At 44.4% G+C, this 24658-nt stretch overlaps 2 protein-coding genes across 7 annotated transcripts in view; one reads left to right on the plus strand and one right to left on the minus strand.

Moving 5' to 3' along the window:
* FLT3 (fms related receptor tyrosine kinase 3) overlaps window positions 1-21689 on the minus strand; it is a 97048-nt gene extending 75359 nt beyond the window's left edge. The window contains exons 1-2 of one of the 2 annotated variants that reach the window (XM_075919216.2): window positions 21556-21689; window positions 19176-19233 (exon numbers count right to left, since the gene is read on the minus strand). In XM_075919216.2, coding sequence (XP_075775331.2) covers window positions 19176-19179 — 4 coding nt within the window. In that variant the 5' untranslated portion in view covers window positions 19180-19233; window positions 21556-21689. Of the gene's footprint in view, window positions 1-5321; window positions 5462-19175; window positions 19234-21555 lie in introns of those variants that run through there. The other variant, XM_075919215.2, reaches the window with a different exon arrangement.
* A 254-nt stretch (window positions 21690-21943) lies between these two features.
* PAN3 (poly(A) specific ribonuclease subunit PAN3) overlaps window positions 21944-24658 on the plus strand; it is a 115519-nt gene continuing 112804 nt past the window's right edge. For all 5 annotated transcript variants that reach the window (XR_012900724.2, XM_075919221.2, XM_075919222.2 and 2 more), the window contains exon 1: window positions 21944-22651. Coding sequence is in view for 4 of the 5 variants with exons in the window: in XM_075919221.2 (XP_075775336.2) it covers window positions 22264-22651 (388 nt within the window). In the remaining variant the exon portion in view is untranslated. The remainder of the gene's footprint in view (window positions 22652-24658) is intronic.

Consider the following 24658-nt stretch of genomic DNA (forward strand, 5'->3'; position numbering starts at 1 on the left):
CAGATACTCCTTCTATATCCTAGTTGGACCTGGACAGGGTGGAAGCATCCACACAATAGCTATCCTGTCTTTTCTAACCTTTTGGCTTACATGAAGTTTGTCGGAAAAAAGATGTTATCCTTCAAGCATAATGGTCCTGTTAGATTTAACAGTTGCAGAGACAGTCACTAATTCATTACGTTGCACTGTGCTTATATTTTGATTTCTATAGCATCTTTGTGGGAGTATATGCCAAGAGCTGAGAAATCAAAAATGGAGTCTTCCCTGCTCACTCAGAAATTCAAGTTCTAGATGTTCTTGGCTGTGACCTAGTTTTGCCGAGTCCCGCTTTCCTCTGAATTATTATAAAAGTTCTTGATCTCTTACATTGCCATCTTGTGAATCTGCAATTGGTTGTGTTAGTTTTCTTTGTTACCCTCTACAGCTGTTCCTTTTTTTTTGTTGTTGGTCTGGAAAATCTTTCCCACAATCAGGCTCTCCCATTTAATTATCTCTGATGTTAGTGCTACTCTCAAGTTCCTGGATTTTTCAGTAAACATTTCTATGAGGTGTTTGAGTTTTCTTAGTTACTGGTTGCTTCAACTCGGCAGAGCAAAATGGCAGCAAAGTCAACAGGAATGGAATGAAAGGGTCTAAATGATATTGTTATTGCTATTTTATGCTGAGCTATTTTGAAAGTTATATTTTGAAAGATCATAGAATCATAGGGCTGGAAGAGATCTCAGGAGGTCATCAAATCCAACCCCCTGACCAAAGCAGGACTAACCCCAACTAAATCATCCCAGGCAGGGCTTTGTCAAGCCGGTACTTAAAAACCTTTAGGGATGGAGATTCCACCACCTCTCTATGTAACCCATTCCAGTGCTTCACCACCCTCCTAGTGAAATAGTTTTCCCTAATATCCAACCTAGACCTCCCCCACTGTAACTTAAGACCATTGCTCCTTGTTCTGCCATCTCTCACTACTGAGAACAGCCTCTCTCCATCCTCTTTGGAACCTCTCTTCAGGAAATTGAAGGCTGTTATCAAATCCCCCTCACTCGTCTTTTCTGCAGACGAAATGAGCCCAAATCCCTCATCTTCTCCTCGTAGGTCATGTGCTCCAGCCCCCTAGTCATTTTGGCTGCCCTCCGCTAGACCCTCTCCAATATCTTAAATAAGAGTAGACTAGGACAGTTTATTAATTCTGTGCCCTGATTCAGTCCTGGAATATAACATCTCTCTTTAGTAGTAGAAAGTCTACTCAGTGCAGCGGTGCAGGGAACCTGCAATTTCCCTTATCAAGGTCTCCACTATTGATGAGCACAGACCCAGAATGGATGCCAGTGGTCAGGAATAGGAGGCATTCTATGGTAGCTAGGTATATCCCTTAGCTGTCTTCTAAATGTTTATCTGCTTGAAAGTTGAGCAAATCTGGTGATTTCTCAAATAATCAGAAAAAGCAAATGAAAATGCTATGGTCCATTATCAAAAGAAATACATCATGGATAGACCAAGCTCCATTTTATTCAGTTGCAAAAATCCAAATAATCCTCTTTACCTTCATGGATATTCAGCTCTGAAATAATATTTCTTACATTTTTTTACCACAAAAGATTTGGCAATATATGACAAAGATCCCACTGTGCTTCACCAGGTAAGCAGAGCATGTGCTAGTCTTGTACAAAGAAATTACTTGGATTGCCTAAAGGTTTAACATGCTTCAGGAGAGAGAATGTAGTCAAGATAAAACATGATTCTGCCTCACTGATTTACCATTTTTGGCAGTGGCATGGATCTGTGTCTGAACATGTTCTGGAATGTTTATCTGTTGTTTTATAAAAAGATAATCTTTGTGTTACAATGAGACTGACAGAAAACTAGGTCCAAGTCACTCTGCTACGTGCTTAAAAAAACAGAAATGAAATCTCCAGTCTCAAGACTTCTCTGGTACTCCCCCAAAGGAATGTTACACACTTCAGTTTTGTTCTCCATAGACTTCATGATATGTATGTCATTGTTACTGTCTTTCAGCTTTTGGGTAATCACAGAAACTGCTGTCTCTTCTGGAGCTTTTAGGCCCTGAACTTGCAGTTATTACTCACACAAAATGTCCATTAACGTCATTGAAAGATTGAGACCTAAATCAGTAACTCATCACTTGATTAATCTAATTTGTCCTGAAACTTCAGGCAGCCCCATGAAAAGCTGCCATGAAAAGTTAATGTAGCAAATAAAAATGAAACAAAACTGTCCCAAGAGGGAAATTAACTCTGGTGAGTCAAACCCACACAAATTGCTCTGCATCACATAGTCCTCATAATTAAGCCACATGGGGTCTCTGCACCCATAGTAGTTGCAGAGAGATTTCAGTGCCAGTCAGTGGTGAAAATAACTTAAAATTTCTTACAGGTGCTGTCTTTTGCAATCCATACAGCTCTTTAGTAGTTCCCTGTGGGCTTTTGTTGCAGCGCAACCAGTTCTTGCCAGAGCTGCGCACCTGGGCTCACCTGCTTCCTTTCACCTTTGGTGCCAGCCCCACATAGGCTGTATGAAACAGTTTCAGGTTCAGTAATTATGCATATCCACAAGTGACACAGAAGGCACTGATTCTATCCCATAAACTGCAGCATAAAGGTGGGGAGGGCAGCTGCACAACAGCCCCATTCCCCCACCTCTCTGAGCTTCACTTGCCTGCATTTGTGCAAATAAAGCTAATTTCACTCAGGATAAAATTACCTTTAACCACATGCATCAAGTCCGGTTAGGATGAAAAGAAAAGCAGAAAGGCAAGGAGATTTTTAATTGTCACAAAACAAACAAGTTCTGGTGTATAATGCACCCAGGATTCCTTTTCAAATTCTTGCTGCCTGGTTATTGCAGCAAATAACATATAGGACACTCTAAAAACATATCAGGGATGATCTAGATCAGTAGTAGGCAGCTTGCGGCCCACGGGTTTTATCAGGCCACCGGGCCTCTGTCTGTGGACCCCCTTGCCTGCTCCCCCATGTGCCTCTCATGCTCCAGGGCACTAAAGCCCCACATTTTCTGCTCTTTTCCCCTCCCTCACAGAACTTTCATAGGAGCTGCTCTGTCTCCATGCCTCTCCCTCTCTCCTTCCCTCCCTTCCAGAGCTGGAATGTCATGAATAGGTGATTTGCGGCTTTCCAGCTCTGGGAGGGAGGGGGAAAAGTGAGGACAGAGCATGAATCAGGTGATTCACAGGCCCCAAAATGCTGGGAGGGAGGAGGAAAGAGCAGGTAAGTGCAAAACTCTGGAGCCCTGATATGCGAGAGGTGCTTGGAGAGGGAGGATAGCTGGGGATCACAGACCAACAGGTGGAAGCCCACTGGGCTGCTGGGTGCTATAGCCCACTGAGATGTAGGAAGGCCACTCTTGCAGCCCATCCACCATGCTTGTCCAACCCTGATCTAGATGGTGCTTGGTCCTGCCATCAGGGCAGGGGACTGGACTCGATGACCTCTCAAGGTCCAGTCCAGTCCTAGTGCTCTATGATTCTCTTTGTGCTGAGATTTCTGCAATTGCAAATATATGAAGAAAAGATAGAGTGAGTCTTAACATTATAGTTTCCTAATAATCTTAGTTTTAGAGAGTCTCTCACTATAATTTTAACTTAACTTTTCTTTGCTGGTTAAATGAAGTTTTATGTAGGCACTGTCACATCAACTGGATAAAGTCTGTTAGACCTGGACCTGCTAATTTATTTGTTTCAGTTCAAACTTCTGAGAAATAGCGAAGAATCTTTATAAAGCCTTGGGAAATGGCTACTTCATTTTTAGGAATCTTACTATCAATCACTAAAGTCATAATTCCTGCTCTAAAAATGACTTTAAAAACAACCACATTTTTATATGTATGGAAACAACAATCCCTGGTGAAAATCCTGCTGGACTTGTCAACTGCCAAATCACATACCTATACAATTACCCATTGTGCTCAATAAAGATAATAATACTCCCATTCTCTCACCCTGTGGCTGTCTTGTTTCTATCTGTTTATACAGCACCTAAGTCAATGGGGTCCTGATCCCTGTGGAGGTCTGCAGGGACTATAGTAATATAGATAATACTAATTAATATTAACACTATGTAGTTTATAATGCACTGTATAAGATCAATAAATCCCTGAATTGGATGCTATACTAACTTTGATTCCCACAAAGATTACTGTTTAGATCCTTTGCTTTTCTTGAAGAAAAGGCATCAAAATCTAACCCTATCAGGTTTTGCTTACTATCCATTTCATTAGTCATTTGCAGCAAGAAATCATAAAATAAACTTTTTCATTTTTAATGCATCTTCTCTTGTGAGATACCAAATAGGCTTACAAACATAGATGAATTATACCTCATAACAGCTCTGGAAAGAGGTAAGTTTTATTATCAACTTTTTACACACAGGGAAACAAAATCATTAAGTGACTTTCCCAGTCATACAGCCAAGCTGTGACAGAGCCAGAAAACCCTGTCTCATGATTTGCTGTCCTGAATTTGGTAAAACGGGCTCAAGTTCACTTACAGCAAGGAAAACTTAAAGTCAAAGAAAAGTAATTTTGAGGCATCTTGCATTCAATAAATGTGGTCTCCATTTCTCCTAACAGTTAAAACATTTGGGAACAGATTTTTAAAATGGAAAACCAAGTTTTTACAAACTAAAAACTCTGCAATCGCAATGAATCAGGCAGAAGTTGCTACATTTTAACACGTGTTCTTCCATCCTAGAACAAAAAAGCAAAACTATATAATTTACCCTGAAACAATATCAAGTAACCCTCAAATGCAATAGGTCTTACTCTGGCATGCCATTCCATATGAGGTTCAGCTAAGAAATTGCCCCTATATTGCTTAAAACAATCACAATAAGTCAGCATTAGCATTCTTTACACTGTAAAACAACTACTTAATCCTTAAGTTTGAACTCTCTTTACTGGTACACGATATGGATTTGGGTACATTGAGAGCAAAAGCCTAAAGAGGATGGGGAAGGGGGAGAGGAAATTGTAAAGGTGGAGAAGAGAGGGTGAGTGAATAATGTGCAAGAAAGAGAAGAAAGGAAGAGATGAGAATGAGAGGGTAGCCAAATGAGGTATGAGGGAGAGAATGAGTGAAAAAGCAGTAGAAGGGGAAAGAGAAGAGAAGAGAAGAGAAGAGAAGAGAAGAGAAGAGAAGAGAAGAGAAGAGAAGAGAAGAGAAGAGAAGAGAAGAGGGAGGGAGGGTACAGATGAAGGGAGAGAGTGGGGATGCAGAAGTGATAAAAAAGGAGAAAGGAATCAGAAAAAGTAAGGAGAACTGAAGGAGGCTTTGTGTTGTGTGTCCTTACCAAGCAACTGAAGAGGGCTGCTGCTGGTGCAGGGTTGGTGTGGTCTCATAGTTGCTGGTGCCGGAGACTCCCCTGTCTGACTGGAGCCTGATGTCCCCAACTGAGTGAAACTGAGTGCTGCAGGTGGCTCTGTTAAGGGTGCACGTCAGTGACCACAAACCTTATACCATGAAACCACTTCTTCAAAAGCTGAAGGAAGGCCCAAGAACATATACAATTGAGACCTGCACCCAAAGGAAATCGCTATAAGAGGGGCAATATAGGGCCTCTCTGAGGGACAGGGAGCCTCTTCCTTCTGTTGCAAGGATCATTGCAGAAGGAGCTATATTATGTGAACCAGACTAGGTATTCATTAGTGGCACTCTATTTCTTTCTCTTGTGTTCCCTTAATCCTTAGCTCATATGTGTTGATAAATATATACCAGGACAGGATGGACAGAACAGACTTTTGGCCATTTAATGACAATCCAATGTCTGAAGCAAATGCAGTTACTGTAGCTCTGTCTATGGCTGATATATGTGTCATTTGTTTGCATCTCTAGAAGGATGCATCATTCAAGCTGTTGTAACCATCCAAAAGAGGAAGATTCAAAGCAAAAATTGGAGTAAGATTCTAAACGTGTCATGGAAATACACAACAATATTTGTCATCACAAAAGGGAGGAAATTTTAAAACTGAGTGAGAGAATCCCCTTCCAGATTATTAAGACTTAGTTCATCTGAATCTCTCTGCTGTCCTGCTCAGTTTAAAAATCTTAATAAGACATTTCTGGCTTTGTGTTTATAATATTACAGACAAATCTGCTACCAATGAAAGTGGAGCCAGAATAGGAACAAAGCACCAGTTTGGGTGGATGAGTGTAGGAAGCTATTAATTTCCACATTAAAGCTCAAACAGAGGGCTAGACTCCACTACGGAGTGGACTGATGCTAGAGCGAATGATCCAGTGAGTCTAGTAAAGACCAGAGGTGAAAATAAGTGGGTGCGCCCAGAGTGTGCAGCTCTGGCAAGAGCTGCCTGAAATGCAGGAAAAGCCAGCAGGGAGCTATTTAAAGAGCTGCCAGAGACCTGGGTTGTAAAAAGACATTACCTGTAAGAAATTTTAAGTTACTGTCACTGCTGGGAAAGACCCATTCAACTACGAGTCGCTCTCTTGTTGATTCTGGTACTTTAGCAGAATGAGATGAGTAAGAGGAGTCAACACGCGTGTTTTTTCTGTCAACTTCCCACTGTGTGCATCCCACAGTAAGTGGATCTAAGCGATGTCAGTTTGAGTTACGCTACTAATGTAACTCAAATTGCATACCTTATGTCAACCTATCCTTAGCTACAGCAGCTGCAAGGACCTAGTGTGGCTTGCTTTACAGCTTGCTTGTCTAGAGGACAAAAAAAAGTCATGACTTGCCCACTTCAGAGTGAGTTGGAGAGTCATTCTAAATAAAAATGGAGGACCCTCACTGTTAGCCTCTCCTGACCCTTTGCTCTAGTGTCTTACTCATACACCTGTATTCTTCTTCACATATGCATATGAGGTTGTAGCTCAATTACTCCTGTAATTTGGCATGTCCATTGGCGATAGCTGAAAAGGTGAAGCTTGGCTAATTAAAGCTGCCTGTTTTAGGTAGTGCTCCTGTATTACAACTCATTGTTTTTCATGTTATTGATTTGTTGGAGTTAGAGGGGATGGCATAGTCCCAGAACTTCTCATTATTATTCATTCTAATTATTTATTAGTAGTATTATTATTTATTTGAAGCATTAACAATGTATTTGGCACTGTACAAAACACAAAATACAATCTCCACTCCAAAGAGCTTGCAGTCTAAGCAAGACAGAGTCAGTGTAGCTAGAATGCTCTATGAAACCCAAAAGCAATCACTAGAATTTCTTCTTATTCATATTGGGTGAAAATTTTCTTATGGGCAACATGGAAAATGAATATTTAGGAGGGATTTAAATGAAAAGAGTGCAGTAACTTAAATGAGCAGAACTGGGAAGGCATTTTACACACTGAGGATTTCACAGAAAACATCACAAAGACAATTGCAGAAGTGGGAAAACAGAGCATTGAGGTTTGGGGATGTAGACTGGTGCAGTTATGTTGGACTTTAATATTGAAGACAAGATTAAAAATAATGTGGTGGGAAATGGGAACCTGAAGGCATCTGAAGAGGGGTTAAGGAGATAGTCAGATGAGCGGAAAAGAAAAAAGTTCCTAGAACAGGAAGGAAAACATACGATTCATGGGACCTTAGAGAAGGTATTGCAATGTGAGGAACAACACTATGCGTTATTGTGATGGGGTGTACTCGCCCCACACTAGCTAAGGGGAGGCTATTCAGGCCTGTTGGACTGAGAAGGCTCCTCCCCTGCTGGGCATGCTCCGCCTTCAGGCCCAGTATAAAGGCCGAAGGAGTAGCTCAGTTGGGGCTGACATCTGGAGGTGAAGGAGCTCCTGCTGGAGCATGGGAGCAGCTGTCCTTGCTGCTAGAGCTCTAGTCACCACACCAGCTGCAACCTGACTGTAGCCTGGCACTGCAGCTGCTGCTACCTCTGCACCAACTGTTGCCATTGCTGCATGAGCTGCTGCTGCACCAGACCCCATGCCGGATGCTGTAGCGGTATTTGTCCACACAGGTGGGGACTATGCCAGCCAGAGGAGTGGGATAGGAATCAGTCCAGGGTGGGGAATGGGAGGAGACCTGGCAGACTCGGTGCATTTCGGGGGGGGGGGGGAACTCCCTGCTGAGCCAGTGGTGGGAACTGCCAGTCATTGATAGGGCCCTGGACTGGGGCTTGGTGGAGAGGGAGGGCTTGGGCCCCGCTACCTCACTACACCCTTATGCCCCTTGACAAGGGGCATTAGAGACTTGGCCACTGGGCCATATTGACCCCCCCCAGACTGGGGGGAAGCTAGAGACTTGGCCGCTGGGCCATACTGACCCCTCCAGACCGGGGGGAAGCTAGAGACTTGGCTGTGGGCCTTCAATCCTGTGACTGCCATATAGACAGCCCCCTAGGAGGCATGGGGCGAGTGATCCCTTGACAGTCGTGATGACAAGCTTTTATGATGTTCACCTCCTCCACCCCAAACACATTCATAGATTCATGAAACATAGGAATGGATGGGACTTCAGTAAGACATTTAGTATAGTCCTGTCTCAGTGTAGGGGACTAAAGTATTTTATTTATATATATATATATATATAGTTTAACTTATTCATAAATGATCTGGAGAAAGGGGTAAACAGTGAGGTGGTAAAGTTTGTGGATGATACTAAACTGTTTAAGATAGTCAAGACAGGAGCAAACTGTGAGGAACTTCAAAAAGATCTCACCAAACTGAGTGATTGGGCAACAAAATGGCAAATGAAATTTAATGTGGATAAGTGTAAAGTAATGCACGTTGGAAAAAATAACCTCAACAATACGTACAGTATGATGGGGGCTAATTTGGCTACAACAAATCAGGAAAGAGATCTTGGAGTTATCGTGGCTAGCTCTCTGAAAAGTTCCACACAGTGTGCAGTGCCGGTCAAAAAGGCAAATAGGATGTTAGGAATTATTAAGAAAGGGATAGAAAATAAGACACAGAGTATCTTACTGCCCCTGTATAAAACTATGGTACGCCCACTTCTTGAATACTGTGTACAGATGTGGTCTCCTCACCTCAAAGATATTTTGGCCTTAGAAAGGGTTCAGAAAAGGGAAACTAAAATGATTAGGGGTTTGGAATGGGTCCCATATGAAGAGAGGTTAAAGCGACTGGGACTTTTCAGTTTAGAAAAGAAGAGACTGAGGGGGGATATGATAGAGGTATATAAAATCATGAGTGGTGTGGAGAGGGTGAATAAAGAAAAGTTATTTATTAGTTCCCATAACTTCATTTGGTGTCCTCTAATTCTTTTGTTAATGGGTAGCAGGTATAAAACTAATAAAAGAAAGTTCTTCACACAGTGTGTAGTCAACCTGTGGAACTCCTTGCCAGAGAAGGCTGTGAAGGCTAGGACTATAACAGAGTTTAAAGAAAAGCTATCTAGTTTCATGGAGGTTAGGTCCATAAAAGGCTATTAGCCAGGGGATAGAAATGGTGTCCCTGGCCTCTCTTTGTCAGAGGCTAGAGAAGGATGGCAAGAGACAAATAGCTTGATCATTGTCTTTGGTCCACCCCCTCCGGGGCACCTGGTGCTGGCCACTGTCAGCAGACAGGCTACTGGGCTAGTTGGACCTTTGGTCTGACCCAGTATGGCCAGTCTTATGTTCTTATAGACCAGCTCAGACCTTCACTAAGAGAGATTCTACACTGTAATTTGCTCCAGTGCTTAAAGTAAGGATGTTCTTCTTTATGTCTAACCTAAATCTTCTTTGACACAATTTAAGGCCATTGCTTCTTGACCTGGCCTTATTGGACAACTAGCCAATTAGCCCATCATAAGATGGGATTTTCAGGTCTCTCCTCCTCGTTGGTCTTCTCTCCTCCTCCTACTGCCTCTCTCTCTGTCTCTCTCTTTCTCTTCTCCTTCCCCTCCTGCCTCTCACTTGGTGGACCATGCTGCATGGGGAGCGCGGAGCCCAAACGGTCGCTTGCGCCACTTGCTCCCATGCAGCAGCCTGGTTGAGCAGCGCAGAAGTCAGCCGAGCGCCACGCGGGAGGCAAAGGGGGGCGGGGAAGTGACGGTCACAGCCAGGGGGCGGGGCCTGGAGCCACTGTCACGCCACACGTCACCACCCCGCCCCCCCTTCGCCTCCCGCTGTGGCTGACTTCTGCGCTGCTCAGCTGGGCCGCCGCGGGGGAGGAAGCGGCTGTTTGGGCCCCACACTCCCCATGCAGCATGGGCTGCCCAGAGGGAACAGCAAGCATTTCAGGCAACAGTGCCCCCCAGAGGGAACAGACAGCATTTCACCGTTACACACACACACAAACATTGGGCTACTATATATATGATGAGACTAATTTATCACCATCCCTTTTATGTATCTTTTGTGTATCTGATAGATCAGATACTTTTCATGTATCTGAAGACTGTTATCATCCCTCCCCCTTTAGTCTTTTTTCTCTAGACTAAACAAATCCAATTTTTAAAATATCTCCTTGTAGGTCATGTTTTATAGAATGTTAATACTTTTTCTTGACCTCCTTTGGACTTTCTTCAATTTGCCCACATCTTCCCTGAAGTGTGATTCCCAGACACAGGCCTTATCAGTGCTGAGTAGATTGGAAGAATTAGTTCTCATCTTGCATACAATACTTGTGCTAATACATCCCAATATAATGTTTACTCTTTTTGCAATTTGTATTACGTGGTTGACTCATGTTTAGTTTGTGATCCACTATAACCTTTTCTGCAGTACTCCTTCCTAGGTAATTTTCCATTTTGTATCTGTGCAGTTGATTATTCCTTCCTAAGTGCAGTACTTTGCATTTGTCCTTATTAAATTTCTTCCTATTTATTTCAGACCATTTCTCCAGTTTTTGCAAATGCAATGTCTCCCAGCTTAGTATTGTCCACAAACTTTATAAGTATGCTCTGTAAGCCAGTGGCTTTTAAACTATTTTTCATTTGCAGACCCCTACAAAACTCTGAATGCAGGTGTGGACCAGTGTTCTCTCTTATGTTTTCCATCCATGGTGGAGTAAATTTTGTTGTGCACCAAGGCATTTGCAGATGTGCACCACCACTAGAGACACATGCTGCTGGATCTAGGCCCTCTGCTAATCAGGTGGGCAACATCTGAATCTCTCCTGAGTGGCCATCAGTGTTCCCTCTAAGGTGTACACCTGTGTGGGTGTGCACCAAGAATTTTAGACCTGCCCACCTCCTCAGCAGAGCCACACAGTGGCTGCTCAGCTGTTCCGGGGAGGGGCTGCGAGGCAGGCAGCAGCCCCATCCCAGGAGCAGCAGGGTAGTCAACACATGAACACATGAACATAAGAACGGCCGTACTGGGTCAGACCAAAGGTCCATCTAGCCCAGTATCCTGTCTACCAACAGTGGCCAGCACCAGGTGCCCCAGAGAAGGTGGGCCGAAGACAATGATCAAGCGATTTGTCTCCTACCATCCCTCTCCAGCCTCTGACAAACAGAGGCCAATGACATTTTATCCCCTGGCTAATAGCCTTTTATGGACCTAACCTCCATGAAATTATCTAGCTTCTCTTTAAACTCTATTATAGTCCTAGCCTTCACAGCCTCCTCTGGCAAGGAGTTCCACAGGTTGACTACACACTGTGTGAAGAAGAACTTTATTTTATTCGTTTTAAACCTGCTACCTATTAATTTCATTTGGTGTCCTCTAGTTCTTCTATTTAGGGAACTAATAAATAACTTTTCTTTATGAGCCCTCTCCACACCACTCATGATTTGATATACCTCTATCATATCCCCCCTCAGTCTCCTCTTTTCTAAACTGAAAAGTCCCAGTCGCTTTAACCTCTCCTCATATGGGACCCGTTCCAAACCCCTAATCATTTTAGTTGCCCTTTTCTGAACCCTTTCCAAGGCCAAAATATCTTTTTTGAGGTGAGGAAACCACATATGTATACAGTATTCAAGATGTGGGCGTACCATAGTTTTATACAGGGACAGTAAGATATTCTGGGTCTTATTTTCTATCCCTTTCCTAATAATTCCTAGCATCCTATTTGCCTTTTTGACCGCCACTGCACACTGTGTGGAAGTTTTCAGAGAACTGCCCACGATAACTCCAAGATCTCTTTCCTGATTTGTTGTAGCCAAATTAGCCCCCATCATACTGTACGTATAGTTGGGGTTATTTTTCCTGATGTGCATTACTTTACACTTATCCACATTAAATTTCATTTGCCATTTTGTTGCCCAATCACTCAGTTTGGTGAGATCTTCTTGGAGTCCCTCACAGTCTGCTTCTGTCTTGACTATCCTAAACAGTTTGGTATCATCTGCAAACTTTACTACCTCACTGCTTACCCCTTTCTCCAGATCATTTATGAATAAGTTGAAAAGGATTGGTCCCAGGACTGACCCTTGGGGTACACCACTAGTTACCCCTCTCCAATCTGAAAATTTACCATTTATTCCTACCCTTTGTTTCCTGTATTTTAACCAGTTCTCAATCCAAGAAAGGACCTTCCCTCTTATCCCATGGCCATGTAATTTACACAAGAGCCTTTGGTGAGGGACCTTGTCAAAGGCTTTTTGAAAATCCAAGTATACTATATCTACTGGATCCCCCTTGTCCGCATTTTTGTTAACCCCTTCAAAGAACTCTAACAGATTAGTAAGACAGGATTTCCCTTTACAGAAACCATGTTGACTTTTGTCCAATAAATTATGTTCTTCTACATGCTTCACAATTTTATTCTTTACTATTGTTTCGACTAATTTGCCCAGTACTGAAGTTAGGCTTACCGGTGTGTAATTGCCAGGATCGCCTCTAGAGCCCTTTTTAAATATTGGTGTCACGTTGGCTACCTTCCAGTCATCAGGTACGGAAGCCGATTTAAAGGATAGGTTACAAACCACAGATAATAGCTCAGCAATTTCCCATTTTAGTTCTTTTAGAACCCTTGGATGAATGCCATCCGGTCCCGGAGATTTGTTAACATTAAGTTTTTCTATTTGTTCCAAAACCTCCTCTAATGACACTTTAATCCGGGACAGATCCTCAGATTCATCACCCAAAAAGGACAGTGCAGATTCAGGAATCTCCCCAACGTCCTCAGCCGTGAAGACTGAAGCAAAGAAATCATTTAGTTTCTCCGCAATGGCTTTATCGTCCTTGATTGCTCCTATTATAGCTCTATCATCTAGGGGACCCACAGGTTTTTTAGCAGGCTTCCTGCTTTTAATGTACTTAAAAAACATTGTATTTCTTTTTGAGTTTTTGGCTAGCTGTTTCTCAATCTTTTTTTGCTTTTCTTATTACAGTTTTACACTTGATTTGACAGTGTTTATGTTCCTTTCTATTAATCTCACTAGGATTGGACTTCCACTTCTTAAAAGATACCTTTTTGTCCCTCACTGCTTCTTTTACATGGTGGTTAAGCCACGGTGACTCTTTTTTAGGTCTCTTGCTATGTTTTTTAATTTGGGGTATACATTTAAGTTGGGCCTCTATTATGATGTCTTTAAAAAGTTTCCATGAAGCTTTCAGGGATTTGGCTCTAGTCACTGTGCCTTTTAATTTCTGTTTAACTAACCTCCTCATTTTTGTGTAATTCCCCTTTTTGAAATTAAATGCCAGGGTGCTGGACTGCTGAGGTGTTCTTCCCACCACAGGAATGTATGGCTCTGGCCCTAGCTTCAGCTCTTCCCCAGACCTGGAGCTGCATCCCATGTGGGCTGCATGGTGGGCAACAGTTGCTCCCGTGGCAGGGGACAGAGCCATGTGGCAGCTATTTGAGCAGCCAGAGCCAGAAATGGAGCTGTGTGGCGAGTGGCAGCTATTCCAGTGGCCCTGACCAGGGTCAGAGCTGTGTGGTGGGCAGCATCTGCTCCGGTGGCCCTAGAAGTGGCCGGAGCTGGAGCTGCGTGGCAGGCAGTGTCGGGTCCAGCGGCCCTGATCAGGGCCAGAGTTGCGTGGCAGGCAGTGGCTGCTCCAGTGGCCCCAGTTGGGGCCAGCGGTATGTAGTGGCCAGAGCTTATGGAGGGTGACTGCTCCGGTGACTGGGGCCATGTGTTTTTGTAAGCAAAAAGCATGCAGTTATCATTGTATTCCTATAGCATATGTTCATCAAAAAAACTAAAGGCTCAATGATCTGCTATTCAACATTGGTCAGCATTTTCAAAAAATCTGAGTATTAATTTTACTGCCACTCATTTCTTTGTGTGACTGTCTTTATTTTACACTGCCACTTTGGCAATGGCTTTGAGAATAGTCTTACCATGATGACGTATAATTTATTACTGTTTGGCATCTGAGCCTTTATGGTGCATCTGCTTCATATGGTCTAACTTTCCTCTGCAACTGTGGCGTAGTGGGAAGGGATAGGGCTTGGGGGATGGGAACAGACAGCCCTCCCCACTGGCCCGCTGAGACTCCCGGGCACAATTGAGGAATTGCTGTGGACAGAAATGGCCTGCAGGCCAAGAGTTTGAGACTTCTGTTCTAAGGTTACTAAAGGGGTCCACAGCAGTGCTTGGGTGGCCACCAGTGTTCTCTCTAAGATTTTTCCACCCATGAGTGGAGTAAGTGTTGTCTTGTGCACCAATAGTAAGGTCATGTGCGCTTATTAGGATGTGTGCCACCATTGCACACCAGTCCTATTCAACTTATTCATAAATGATCTGGAGAAAGGGGTAAACAGTGAGGTGGCAAAGTTTGCAGACGATACTAAACTGCTCAAGGTAGTTAAGACCAAAGCAGACTGTGAAGAACTTCAAAAAGATCTCACCAAACTAAGTGACTGGGCAACAAAATGGCAAATGAAATTTAATGTGGATAAATGTAAAGTAATGCACATTGGAAAAAATAACCACAACTATGCATAAAATATGGGGGCTAATTTAGCTACAACTAATCAGGAAAGATCTTGGAGTCATCGTGGATAGTTCTGAAGACGTCCACGCAGTGTGCAGCGGCAGTCAAAAAAGCAAACAGGATGTTAGGAAACATTAAAAAAGGGATAGAGAATAAGACGGAGAATATCTTATTGCCCTTATATAAATCCATGGTACGCCCACATCTTGAATACTGCATACAGATGTGGTCTCCTCATCTCAAAAGATATACTGGCATTAGAAAAGGTTCAGAGAAAGGGAACTAAAATGATTAGGGGTTTGGAACAGGTCCCATATGAGGAAAGATTAAAGAGACTGGGACTTTTCAGTTTGGAAAAGAGGAGACTAAGGAGGAATATGATAGAGGTCTATAAAATCATGAGTGGCATGGAGAAAGTGAATAAGGAAAAGTTATTTACTTGTTCCCATAATATAAGAACTAGGGGCCACCAAATGAAACTAATAGGTAGCAGGTTTAAAACAAATAAAAGGAAGTTCTTCTTCACACAGTGTGTAGTCAATCTGTGGAACTCCATGCCTGAGGAGGTTGTGAAGGCTAGGACTATAACAGGGTTTAAAAGAGAACTAGATAACCTCCATGAATTTAAGTCCATTAATGACTATTAGCCAGTATGGGTAAGGAATGGTGTCCCTAGCCTCTGTTTGTCAGAAGGTGGAGATGTATGGCAGGAGAGAGATGGCTTGATCATTACCTGTTTGATTCACTCCCTCTGGGACACCTGGTATTGGCCACTGTCGGCAGACAGGCTACTGGGCTGGATGGACCTTTGGTCTGACCCAGTATGGCCATTCTTATGTTCTTAGTAAAAATCTTTTGTATGTTATTCCCTGCTAATTTTCCCTTATCTCCATTTTTTTTTAAACTGTAGGAGTGAGTTTTAGGCAGCATGGAATGTGATACAGTTCCTATTGATGATGAAGGAACATCCAAGAGGAAAGAAAGCAGCACAACATCACATCAAAGATGTAGGAAACAATCAGAATCCCCTATAATAGGTTCATCATGCACCACGGCCCCAGCCCCAGGGCAGTCGCATTGCTGCCTCGGCTCCAATTTCGACAGCCACCATCTCTCTAGCCATTGCAAAGTACTATAAACAGTTCCTTTGTGGCAGGTCAGGTTCTGCCAACCTTGAGGACAGCAGCAGATGCTCTTTTCCAAGGGAATAATTCCAGCCACTATTTATTAATATTGGTGTTGCGCAGCACAGGTCTTCAAGAAAAACAGCTTATTGCTCAAACTTTGCAGGTATGTGTGTTTGTGGGGGTGATGTCATTTTACCTTACCTGTAGCAGATGGCATGATACAGTACATTGGCACTTAGGGTCAGTCTGGCAAGGTTACTGTCTGTCACTTCTGCTTTCATTGCAGAATGAAAATGTCCTTCCTCTTGGAGCCTGGCTTTAGTAACACAATTGTAAATTCCAAATTACACAGTCCCCATCCTGACCTTCTGCTTAACCTTGGTAGGTCTATCTAAATCAGAGGTGCTCAATCTATGTACCGCTATAGGCTACATATGCATCTCACAATGTGTTATGTGGGCTGCATCCTATACTACCTATATGGTGATGAAGATATCATCATGTGAGCCTCAGCTCTGTACTGATTAGATCGCAGGTTGAGAGCCACTGGTCTAAGCTTTCTCCTCCGGTTTTTACCATACTAGGATTTTTTCCCTTAGGTCCTGACTGCCATAAACCCTAATTAATCTCACCTCTCTCATTACAGTCAGAGTGGAATCTTAATCACAACTGTCCCACAACTGCTAACCACTTATCTACTGTCATGCAGTGTTGAGGTAAAAAATGTTTGCACATCCTCCTGCAGTTCAAACCTTGTCACATGTGCTCCATGTGCTCAAAAAGCAATGGTGGAAAAACCTGAATGGCATGGAGTAAGGTCTCTGCGACAAAGGATAAATGCACACAAATCAGGAATAAGGAGTGGTAACACACATAAACCTGTAGGGGAACATTTTCATCTACCTTGTCACTCAACCATGGGTTTAAAAGTAGCCATTCTTCTACAAAGGAATTTCACCACCCAATTACAGAGAGACTGCAGAACTGGAATTCATCTACAAATCTGACAGTTACCCTGGGCTTGAATGAAGATATTAACTGGTTAACACACTACAAAGCCAATTTCCCCTGCAACTGACCTGCGCATTTTCACATGAAAGCTATGAATGGGGCACATCCAGCCCTCTTAATTAGCTTCATTAACATTGGTCCTACAATTATTGACATTGTACTTCTTTGGCTGTTATTTATATCTATCTCTATCTCTCTCTCTCTATCTCTATATATATATATATATCTTGGATTCTGTTATTTCCACTCCAACTCAGCTGATGAAGTGGGTCTTATCCACGAAAGCTCATGATCCTATATATTTTTGTTAGTCTCTAAGGGTACGTCTAGACTACATGGCTCCGTCAACGGAGCCATGTAAAATACTTTACTCGGCATAGTCAAAGAAGCGGGGATTTAAATAATCCCCGCTTCTTTAAAATAAAAATGGCCGCTGCACTGTGCTGACGATAAGCTGATCTGGCACAGCGTGGCAATCTAGACGCGGTGCGGTCAACAAGGGAAGCCTTTGTCGACCGCTCTGGTATGACTTGTGAAATGAGGTTTACCGGTGCGGTCGACAGGCTTCCCTTGTCAACTGCGCCGTGTCTAGACTGCCGCGCTGTGCCGGATCAGCTGATCGTCGGCACAGCGCGGTGGCCATTTTTATTTTAATGAAGTGGGGATTATTTAAATCCCCGCTTCTTTGACTATGCCAAGTAAACTATTTCACATGCCTCCATTGACGGAGCCATGTAGTCTAGACGTACCCTAAGATGCATGGGCCTACTTGCTATTTTCTCCAGTGATTCCAGTTTGAGTGAAATCTTCTAGAACTCACTAGTTAGATGCCTGACTCATGATATTATTTCCATTATACAATCTCTGTGGTTCAGTCACAAAGTTACAGTTCTATCAGAAGTTTGATGTCTTGCTGCAAGTACCCTCTTGGATAATGCTCTTCATGATGCTCTTTTACATGTTCCTGACAACAGAATTTCCCAAAGATAAGGGGAGCTTCAACTGACACAGTCTGACTCAACCTGTCAGGCTGGTGTCCCCAAATGGGTCTGGAAATCCCACAGTTTTTGAGATGAGAATCTCTGAAAACTCCCTGGAAGCAGGTTAAAGTGAATGACACCCCACTCCAATACAATTGGGTTAGCTAACTTTATCCTTCCATTTTGATATGGACTAACATCCCCATGGACATACACTATAATAGATCAGTGGTTCCCAACTGCTGGTCTGCGGCAGCTGCTGGAGCTCAAGCCAGATATTTGTGGTGGCTCAGGTCTGGCAGCCATGGTGGCTGAGGCGTGGCAGGAGGCAGCAGAGCAGGAGGCACTTCCCTCCCTTCTCCGTGCTTGGGGAGACACATTTGGGGAGAGATGGGGCATAAAGGAGGAGGGAGTGCTTGTGTTGCCAACGCCCCTCCCTCTGCCTGCGTGGCTGCTTTTGCCGGTGGTGGCACTGGGGATGAGGTGATGACAGGAGTAGGCAAAGCAGGAGGCACCTCCCTCCCTCCTTGGTAATGGCACTCTGGCTGGGGCTCCTGGCTCCCCCCCCACCCATGAGGGCACAAGATGTGCTTGGGAATGCAGGGGGTGCAAAGGAGGGAGTGCGCATGCACTGCTAATGGCTACTGCCCCTGCCCACCAACAGTAATAGGCATGTTCCTATGAGGGCAGCCTAACTCGGGGGAGTGAAGGGGTGAGGTGGGTCAAAGGGGTTTTGGGTGAGAGCGTTGTGGGGTCATGGGGCAAGAGGGTGTTGGCATGGGCTGTAGGAGTCAGAGGTTAAAGGGTCAAAGGGCATGGGGCACAGGGATGGGGTTCAAAGGGTGTTAGGCACTGAGGAGCAAGGGGTTGGCGGGGGTTAGGTGGTCATGCAACACTTCATTTGCAAATATGCTAATAAAATGATACCAATCTCCCAAAAGTTCGTGAATGGGTTTGCTGGTCCTCGGCATAAAAAAGGTTGGGATCCACTGTATAATATAGATTACCTCTTCTCTGTGAGGACTGTACTCAGGCAATACCCAGTGTTCTTAAACCAGGGATTGGTTTCAGCAGGAGCTGACCGAGGCAAGGGCTGAACTCAGATGTCATTCACTGAATGGAGACCCTAGTGGACAGGAGTTAGGTGTAGACTGCACAGAGCAGGTATGTCTGTGATTGCTTTCCACAAAGGGACATTGTGGTGACCATGACCTGAGCACTAAATAATAAACAAATAGGGCCCTGACTCTTTGGGTAGAATAGACCTGGATCTTACCCATCTTTCTGATCTACTTCTTCATCAGTTCATTTGTTCTTCTTTGGTTTGCAACCACCTGAAAAAGTCATAAGAATAATGCTAATTGCAAGAACTATGGCTTGAGGCTTCATTTTAAAACAATTTTTTCAAAAGTTTTTAAAATCTTTATATGATGAGGGAGTGTTTTGACTTGTTTCAACGTGACATTTAAAATCCCACTCATTTTTAAAAATCTCTTTTTGTACAAACTGTCAAAGCATCTTGACGGCAGCCTTTGATTTTCTGTTTTTTATAATAATGAGTCTAAGCAAGACAAAAAGGGATCTTCATTCTAGAGTAAATGTTTTTCTTACCAAAATAATATCTATGGTGCTTAAAAATATGGGGATTCTTCTGATATATAATTGCAAAGATTGTGTCACAAACTGTGGCAACAGTCTGACTGAAGAAGATTTTTTAAAATTCCTGAGATTGTAAATGACTCACTGAAAAACTCTCATAAAATATTTCATCCCCAAAGTTTTTAAACACCCCTTTAAAATGGTAGTTTTCAAGTCTCACTAGTTCAAAGGGAGAATCCCTTATTTTGCATTAAGTTTAAATAAGTTTTCAAAGCACCCGTGAAGAAGGAATTTGTTTTTCAGCATGAAATTTAGTTATGCTTTGGAAAATCTCTTCTAAATCCTGTCATGAAACTTCAAACCCCTACATTTTGTCTATGAAGGTGAACAGACATGGCAGAAACAATAATAATATTATTTAATATTTATACAGTCATAGTGGTGCATGGTGTGTTTTGGCAATTAAGAAATGACAAGTCCCTGGCAGAAGATTTTAGTTTAAATGCTGAAGAATGGGAGGAACATAAGATATTCACATCAGTGGAAGAACATAAGATATTCTCATTGTTATGTACTCATTATCTTGGTTCCTTTAAAAATAATATATTAGAATTTGAGGACAGTGTCTACAAGGAGACTAGGCCACTGGTTAAAATGGGGAATTCTCATTAAAAATTGATATCATGATACAATACATGGTAGCCTCCTACTGTGAGAAATAGACAATAGTACAAGATGGATATAAATAACTATAAAAGACAAAGTGGTAGTAGTATCTTTTATTGGACCAACTTGTTGGTGACGGAAGATGATGAAGAATTCTGTGTAGCATGAAAGCTTGTCTTGCTAACAGAAATTTGTTCCAATAAAAGATATTACTTCATCCACCTTGTCTCTTTTAATATCCTGAGACTGACAGAGGTATGACAGCAGTGCACACAAATAACAATATAGCGTGTGTGTGTGTGTATATGTGTATCTATCTATCTATCTATATCATCAGAATATATTTTTCTTCACATCATATATTATATAAAAATACCAAGTATTTAGCCATACCTGTGTATGGTAGAAAACTCTGGACTTTCTTGTTGAGTTACCCTGTCACTCTAATTAAGGATGTTAAGTAGCACTTATTTCACTAAACGAATAGTAGATGCATTTTTGCACTGACTATTTGATTGCTCAATAGGGCGGTGCTGCCCCTTTGAAATGCTGCCATGGCATTTCAAAGGGGCAGCACCACACAGCTGATCCAGCGGACTCCAGCTGACCCCGGGCTCCCTGTGGCACTGCCCCTTTGAAATGCCGCTGCGGTGTTTCAAAGAGAGCCGCATGGAGCCCGGGCTCCCTGTGGCGCTGCCACTTTGAAGTAACCCCTTCTCCCCCCCACCCTTACTGCCTCTGATAGAGGCAGCCAGAGAAGGGGGGAAATGACTAGTCAACTATCCTGTTGATTATCTGATAAGCATTTGCTTATAGGATAGTCAACAAGTCCTTAACATTCCTAACTCTAATATGCCTCATTTTCTCATCATCACTAGGCACTAATTCTAAATGTAATGCTTTTTACCATCTATGTCATTTGAGGGGTCCAATCCTCAGTTGCCTCATTTACGATCAAGAGGTACTTTCAAATTATTTTAAAGCCAGGAGCGTGGCTAATGCTTCCTCTCTTCTGTCTGATGGAATGCAAGTGAACAAAATATGAAAAGTGGTACACTCCTCCTGTCTGCATATTTTGAAACAGGGTTTAGCGACAGACTACAGAAGAGATAGCACAGAACATCAAGATTCCCCCCCCCCCCCCCCCACACACACACATTTATTTTCTGGAGAAAAATGCAGTGTTGAAGGCGATGAGTGAAATCATGGGCCCATGGAAGTAAACAGTAAAACCCCACTGGGGTTAACTTTAATGGGGTAAGGATTTCACGTTATGTCAATAAACCAGAAGGCAGCTGTGCTTTGAAACCATTACTTTAGCTAGCTACAAGAGAACTACGCTGAAAGGTGGTGGCACATGATTATTGAAGTCTGACCTCCCAGATAACAACCTAGGCCGGAGATCGCTCCCACGCCTCCCTGCCAGCAAGCGCCTCCCTGCTGGGGCTGGTTTGTTTTGCCTCGCACGAGCAGCCCGCTCCCTGGCGCGACCAACGGCTAGTTACTGAGCGCTGGGGGGTTTCAGCCGCCCGCGGGGGGGCGGGGGGGGGGGCGCGAGCGCGCCCAGCGCAAGAGCGAGCCCGGGCCACGCCAGGCGCAGCGGCTCCTCACGAGCGCTTGCCAGGGACGACGCGTTCAGAGGCTCCGCTCGGGTGGCGGCAGCTCTAGGAGAGCCGCTCCCAGCAGGCACCGGGCAGCTGGGGATGCCCGGGGAAGGCTCCGTCCCGTGTCTCCAGCTGCCACGAGCGGGGAGAGGTGTCCGGCGACAGGCCCCGCCCCGCCCTCTAGGCCTGCGCGGGACCCCCCGCCCGCTATCTTCCCCCCTCCCAACGCCTCGCTGGTCCCGGATTACCCAGAACGCCCTTCTCCCGCGCATGCGCAGCGGGGCGTCCGCTCAGGAAGAGGAAAATGGAATAAACAAGCCCCGGGCCGGGCCCATTGACGAACCGCCTCCCCCTCCCGCCTCGGCGGGCTTAGCCGAGCGGCCCCTTTAAGAGAAGCACAATTTGGACCCCCGGCTCCCTCCTTCCTGAGTCGGAGCCCCGGTGACGGCGGCTCCCGCGGCACCTCCCCATGGTGCTGAGGCTGGCGGCGTTGCCATGAACCCCGGCGGCCTCCCCTGCCCGGCCCCGGCGGGCCCTGCCCCGGCCTCGGGGGCCCCGGCGGGGGTCGGGGCAGTGGGGGTCCCGGGCCCGGCCCCCGGCGCGGGGCTGAAGCTGAAGTTTTGCCGCTACTATGCCAAGGACAAGACCTGTTTCTACGGGGAGGAGTGCCAGTTCCTGCATGAGGAGCCCGGCGCCGCCCCCGCCTGCCCCGGGCCCCCGCCCGCTCTCGGGGGGCTCCCGCTCGGCCTGTCCGGCGCCGCCGCCGGGCCCGGCTACCCGCACGGAGCAGCCCCCGGAGCGGCGGCGGTGGGGCCTAAGAAGGCCGAGCTGGGGGGCAGCCACGGCGGCGGAGGCGGGGGGCTGGATGGACCGCGGCTGGCGAGTGAGTGCGGGCGAGGGAAGGAGGCAACGGCCCGGCCCCGGCAGCAGGGTCGAGTCCCGACTGGTGGGAACTGGCAGGGACAGGGCCGGGCAGCCCGTCCTGTCCGTGGGCGGAGGGGAGGAGGGATGCTGGGAAAGGTGCCCCCCCGCGGATATGGGGAGAGAGGTCGGATAGTGAACCTGTGTCCCCCCTGGGTGCTGGTTAGGGATGCAGGGGGATGATGGGGCATACCAGGGAAGGTCCTACATGGATGCTGGTTTGGGCTACAGGAGGATGCTGGGGGATACTAGTGGGGGGTATCCCCTCTGAATGCTGGTTTGGGATGCAGTGGGTTTGGTGGTCAGCATGGCAGAGATGCATGTATGTTCTTTGGACTAGATTTTTTTAAAATGCCAGAGCAGCACCTAACATGTTGTGGTTGGTACCAGAATCAAATAGTAAACAGTAATAATGATGATGGCTGAGATTGGTGGTATGGGAAGATTTAGTGCAACTAGCTAGGAACAGTGTAAGAGTAAACTGGTTTACTTCGTTCAGAGGTGTATTGAAGGGACCTGCTGCTTCTCATTTCTTTACACTATCCTCCCACAATTGCCAACTGCTATGTAGGTGCACAAGACTGCCATTCTTCTGTGGTCGTGCCTCAGTTCCCAGTCCCTCAGATTTGGAATCTGTTAATTTTTTTTCTAACTAATTAACAGAAATATACTTAGTAACCTTATGCTTTCTGGCTGGCAGCAGGGACATCCAGCGTGCATAGCCAAAACAGATACAGTTGTTGCAGGGTAAAGTGCTTTTGTATCTGAATCAAAAAAGGATACTTGGAACTTTCTGCTGATATTCAGAAGGTTCTGCTGCAAGAGAGATTGGCATGAAGACACTATTTCCCTAGTAGCTTTATAGGATAGTCACATTGGGACAATTTTTAAGTGCGATTATTTGATGGAACTCTTACATTTCCCAACTGATACACACACAGTACCACCCTTCATCCTCACATGACATTGCTTTAAAAAAAAAGTAGTTCTGTAAGTCCTTTTCCTCTTGTCTCTTCCTTCCACCCCCCAAAAGTGAGAATTACAAGTGGGTTCCATGTTGAGTTAGTCATTTATCAGTGATGCACCTGCCATACCTCATCTCTTTTTATCTGTGCGCTTTAGACTTACAGAAACTAGCTTTGTAAATTGCTTGGTCTGAAGTTGCAGCAGCACTTAGCATAGCAACATCCTGTTAGTTGTGGAGACATTTTAAAAAGTCATTCCTTTTTAAATAAGTACAGGTTGTACCTCTAGTCTGGCACCTAAGTCCCTGAGTTCTGCCGAACCAAAGAATTTGCTGAACCACGAGAAGTCAATATTGTCTAGCAGCATTTCCAACACTTCCACTGCTTATTGGGCTGTTAGAAGACATTTAGAGGTAAATTAGAGATAAATAACAGCATAGAACACTGAGAGCTAGAACTGGTAGATATAAACAAACTTTATGGGACCGTGGGAAACTTGGCCACATCCGTGACAACTGGACATCCAGCTAACTAAAATCATGCCAGACCATGGATGTTGCCGAACCAGAGGGTTCAACCTGAATGCTACATTTGGTCCATTATGGATTTGGAGCAAAAGCTTGATACTTGTTTGCATGATGGGACTTCTAATCGTCAAATTTTTCATGGTCCTCCTCTGAAATTCAGATAGTGTTGAATGCTGCAGATACAGCTGACAGATGGCAAGACAGTTCATGGTGTTAGACCTCTCTATAAATGAACTTTGTTGCTCTTCTATCTCTAACTTATTAAATTTAAGTAAATTATAACAACTATTTGCCAAGTTTCAAGGTTGCTTATACTTACTGTGCGAGCCTGTTCCATTGAGCAGTGTTATTTATGTAGTTAATGCAAGATTGACAAACATAGGAATTTCATCCTATCAGAGAACTTGCTTCAAAAGTTTCATGACTTCTTTGTGAAAGTTTCAGCAAAATGATTCAACCATTTACCAGAGCAAAGTT

This window comes from Pelodiscus sinensis, chromosome 1 (assembly GCF_052426305.1).
Source record: "Pelodiscus sinensis isolate ZL-2025 chromosome 1, ASM5242630v1, whole genome shotgun sequence".
Taxonomy (NCBI): domain Eukaryota; kingdom Metazoa; phylum Chordata; order Testudines; family Trionychidae; genus Pelodiscus; species Pelodiscus sinensis.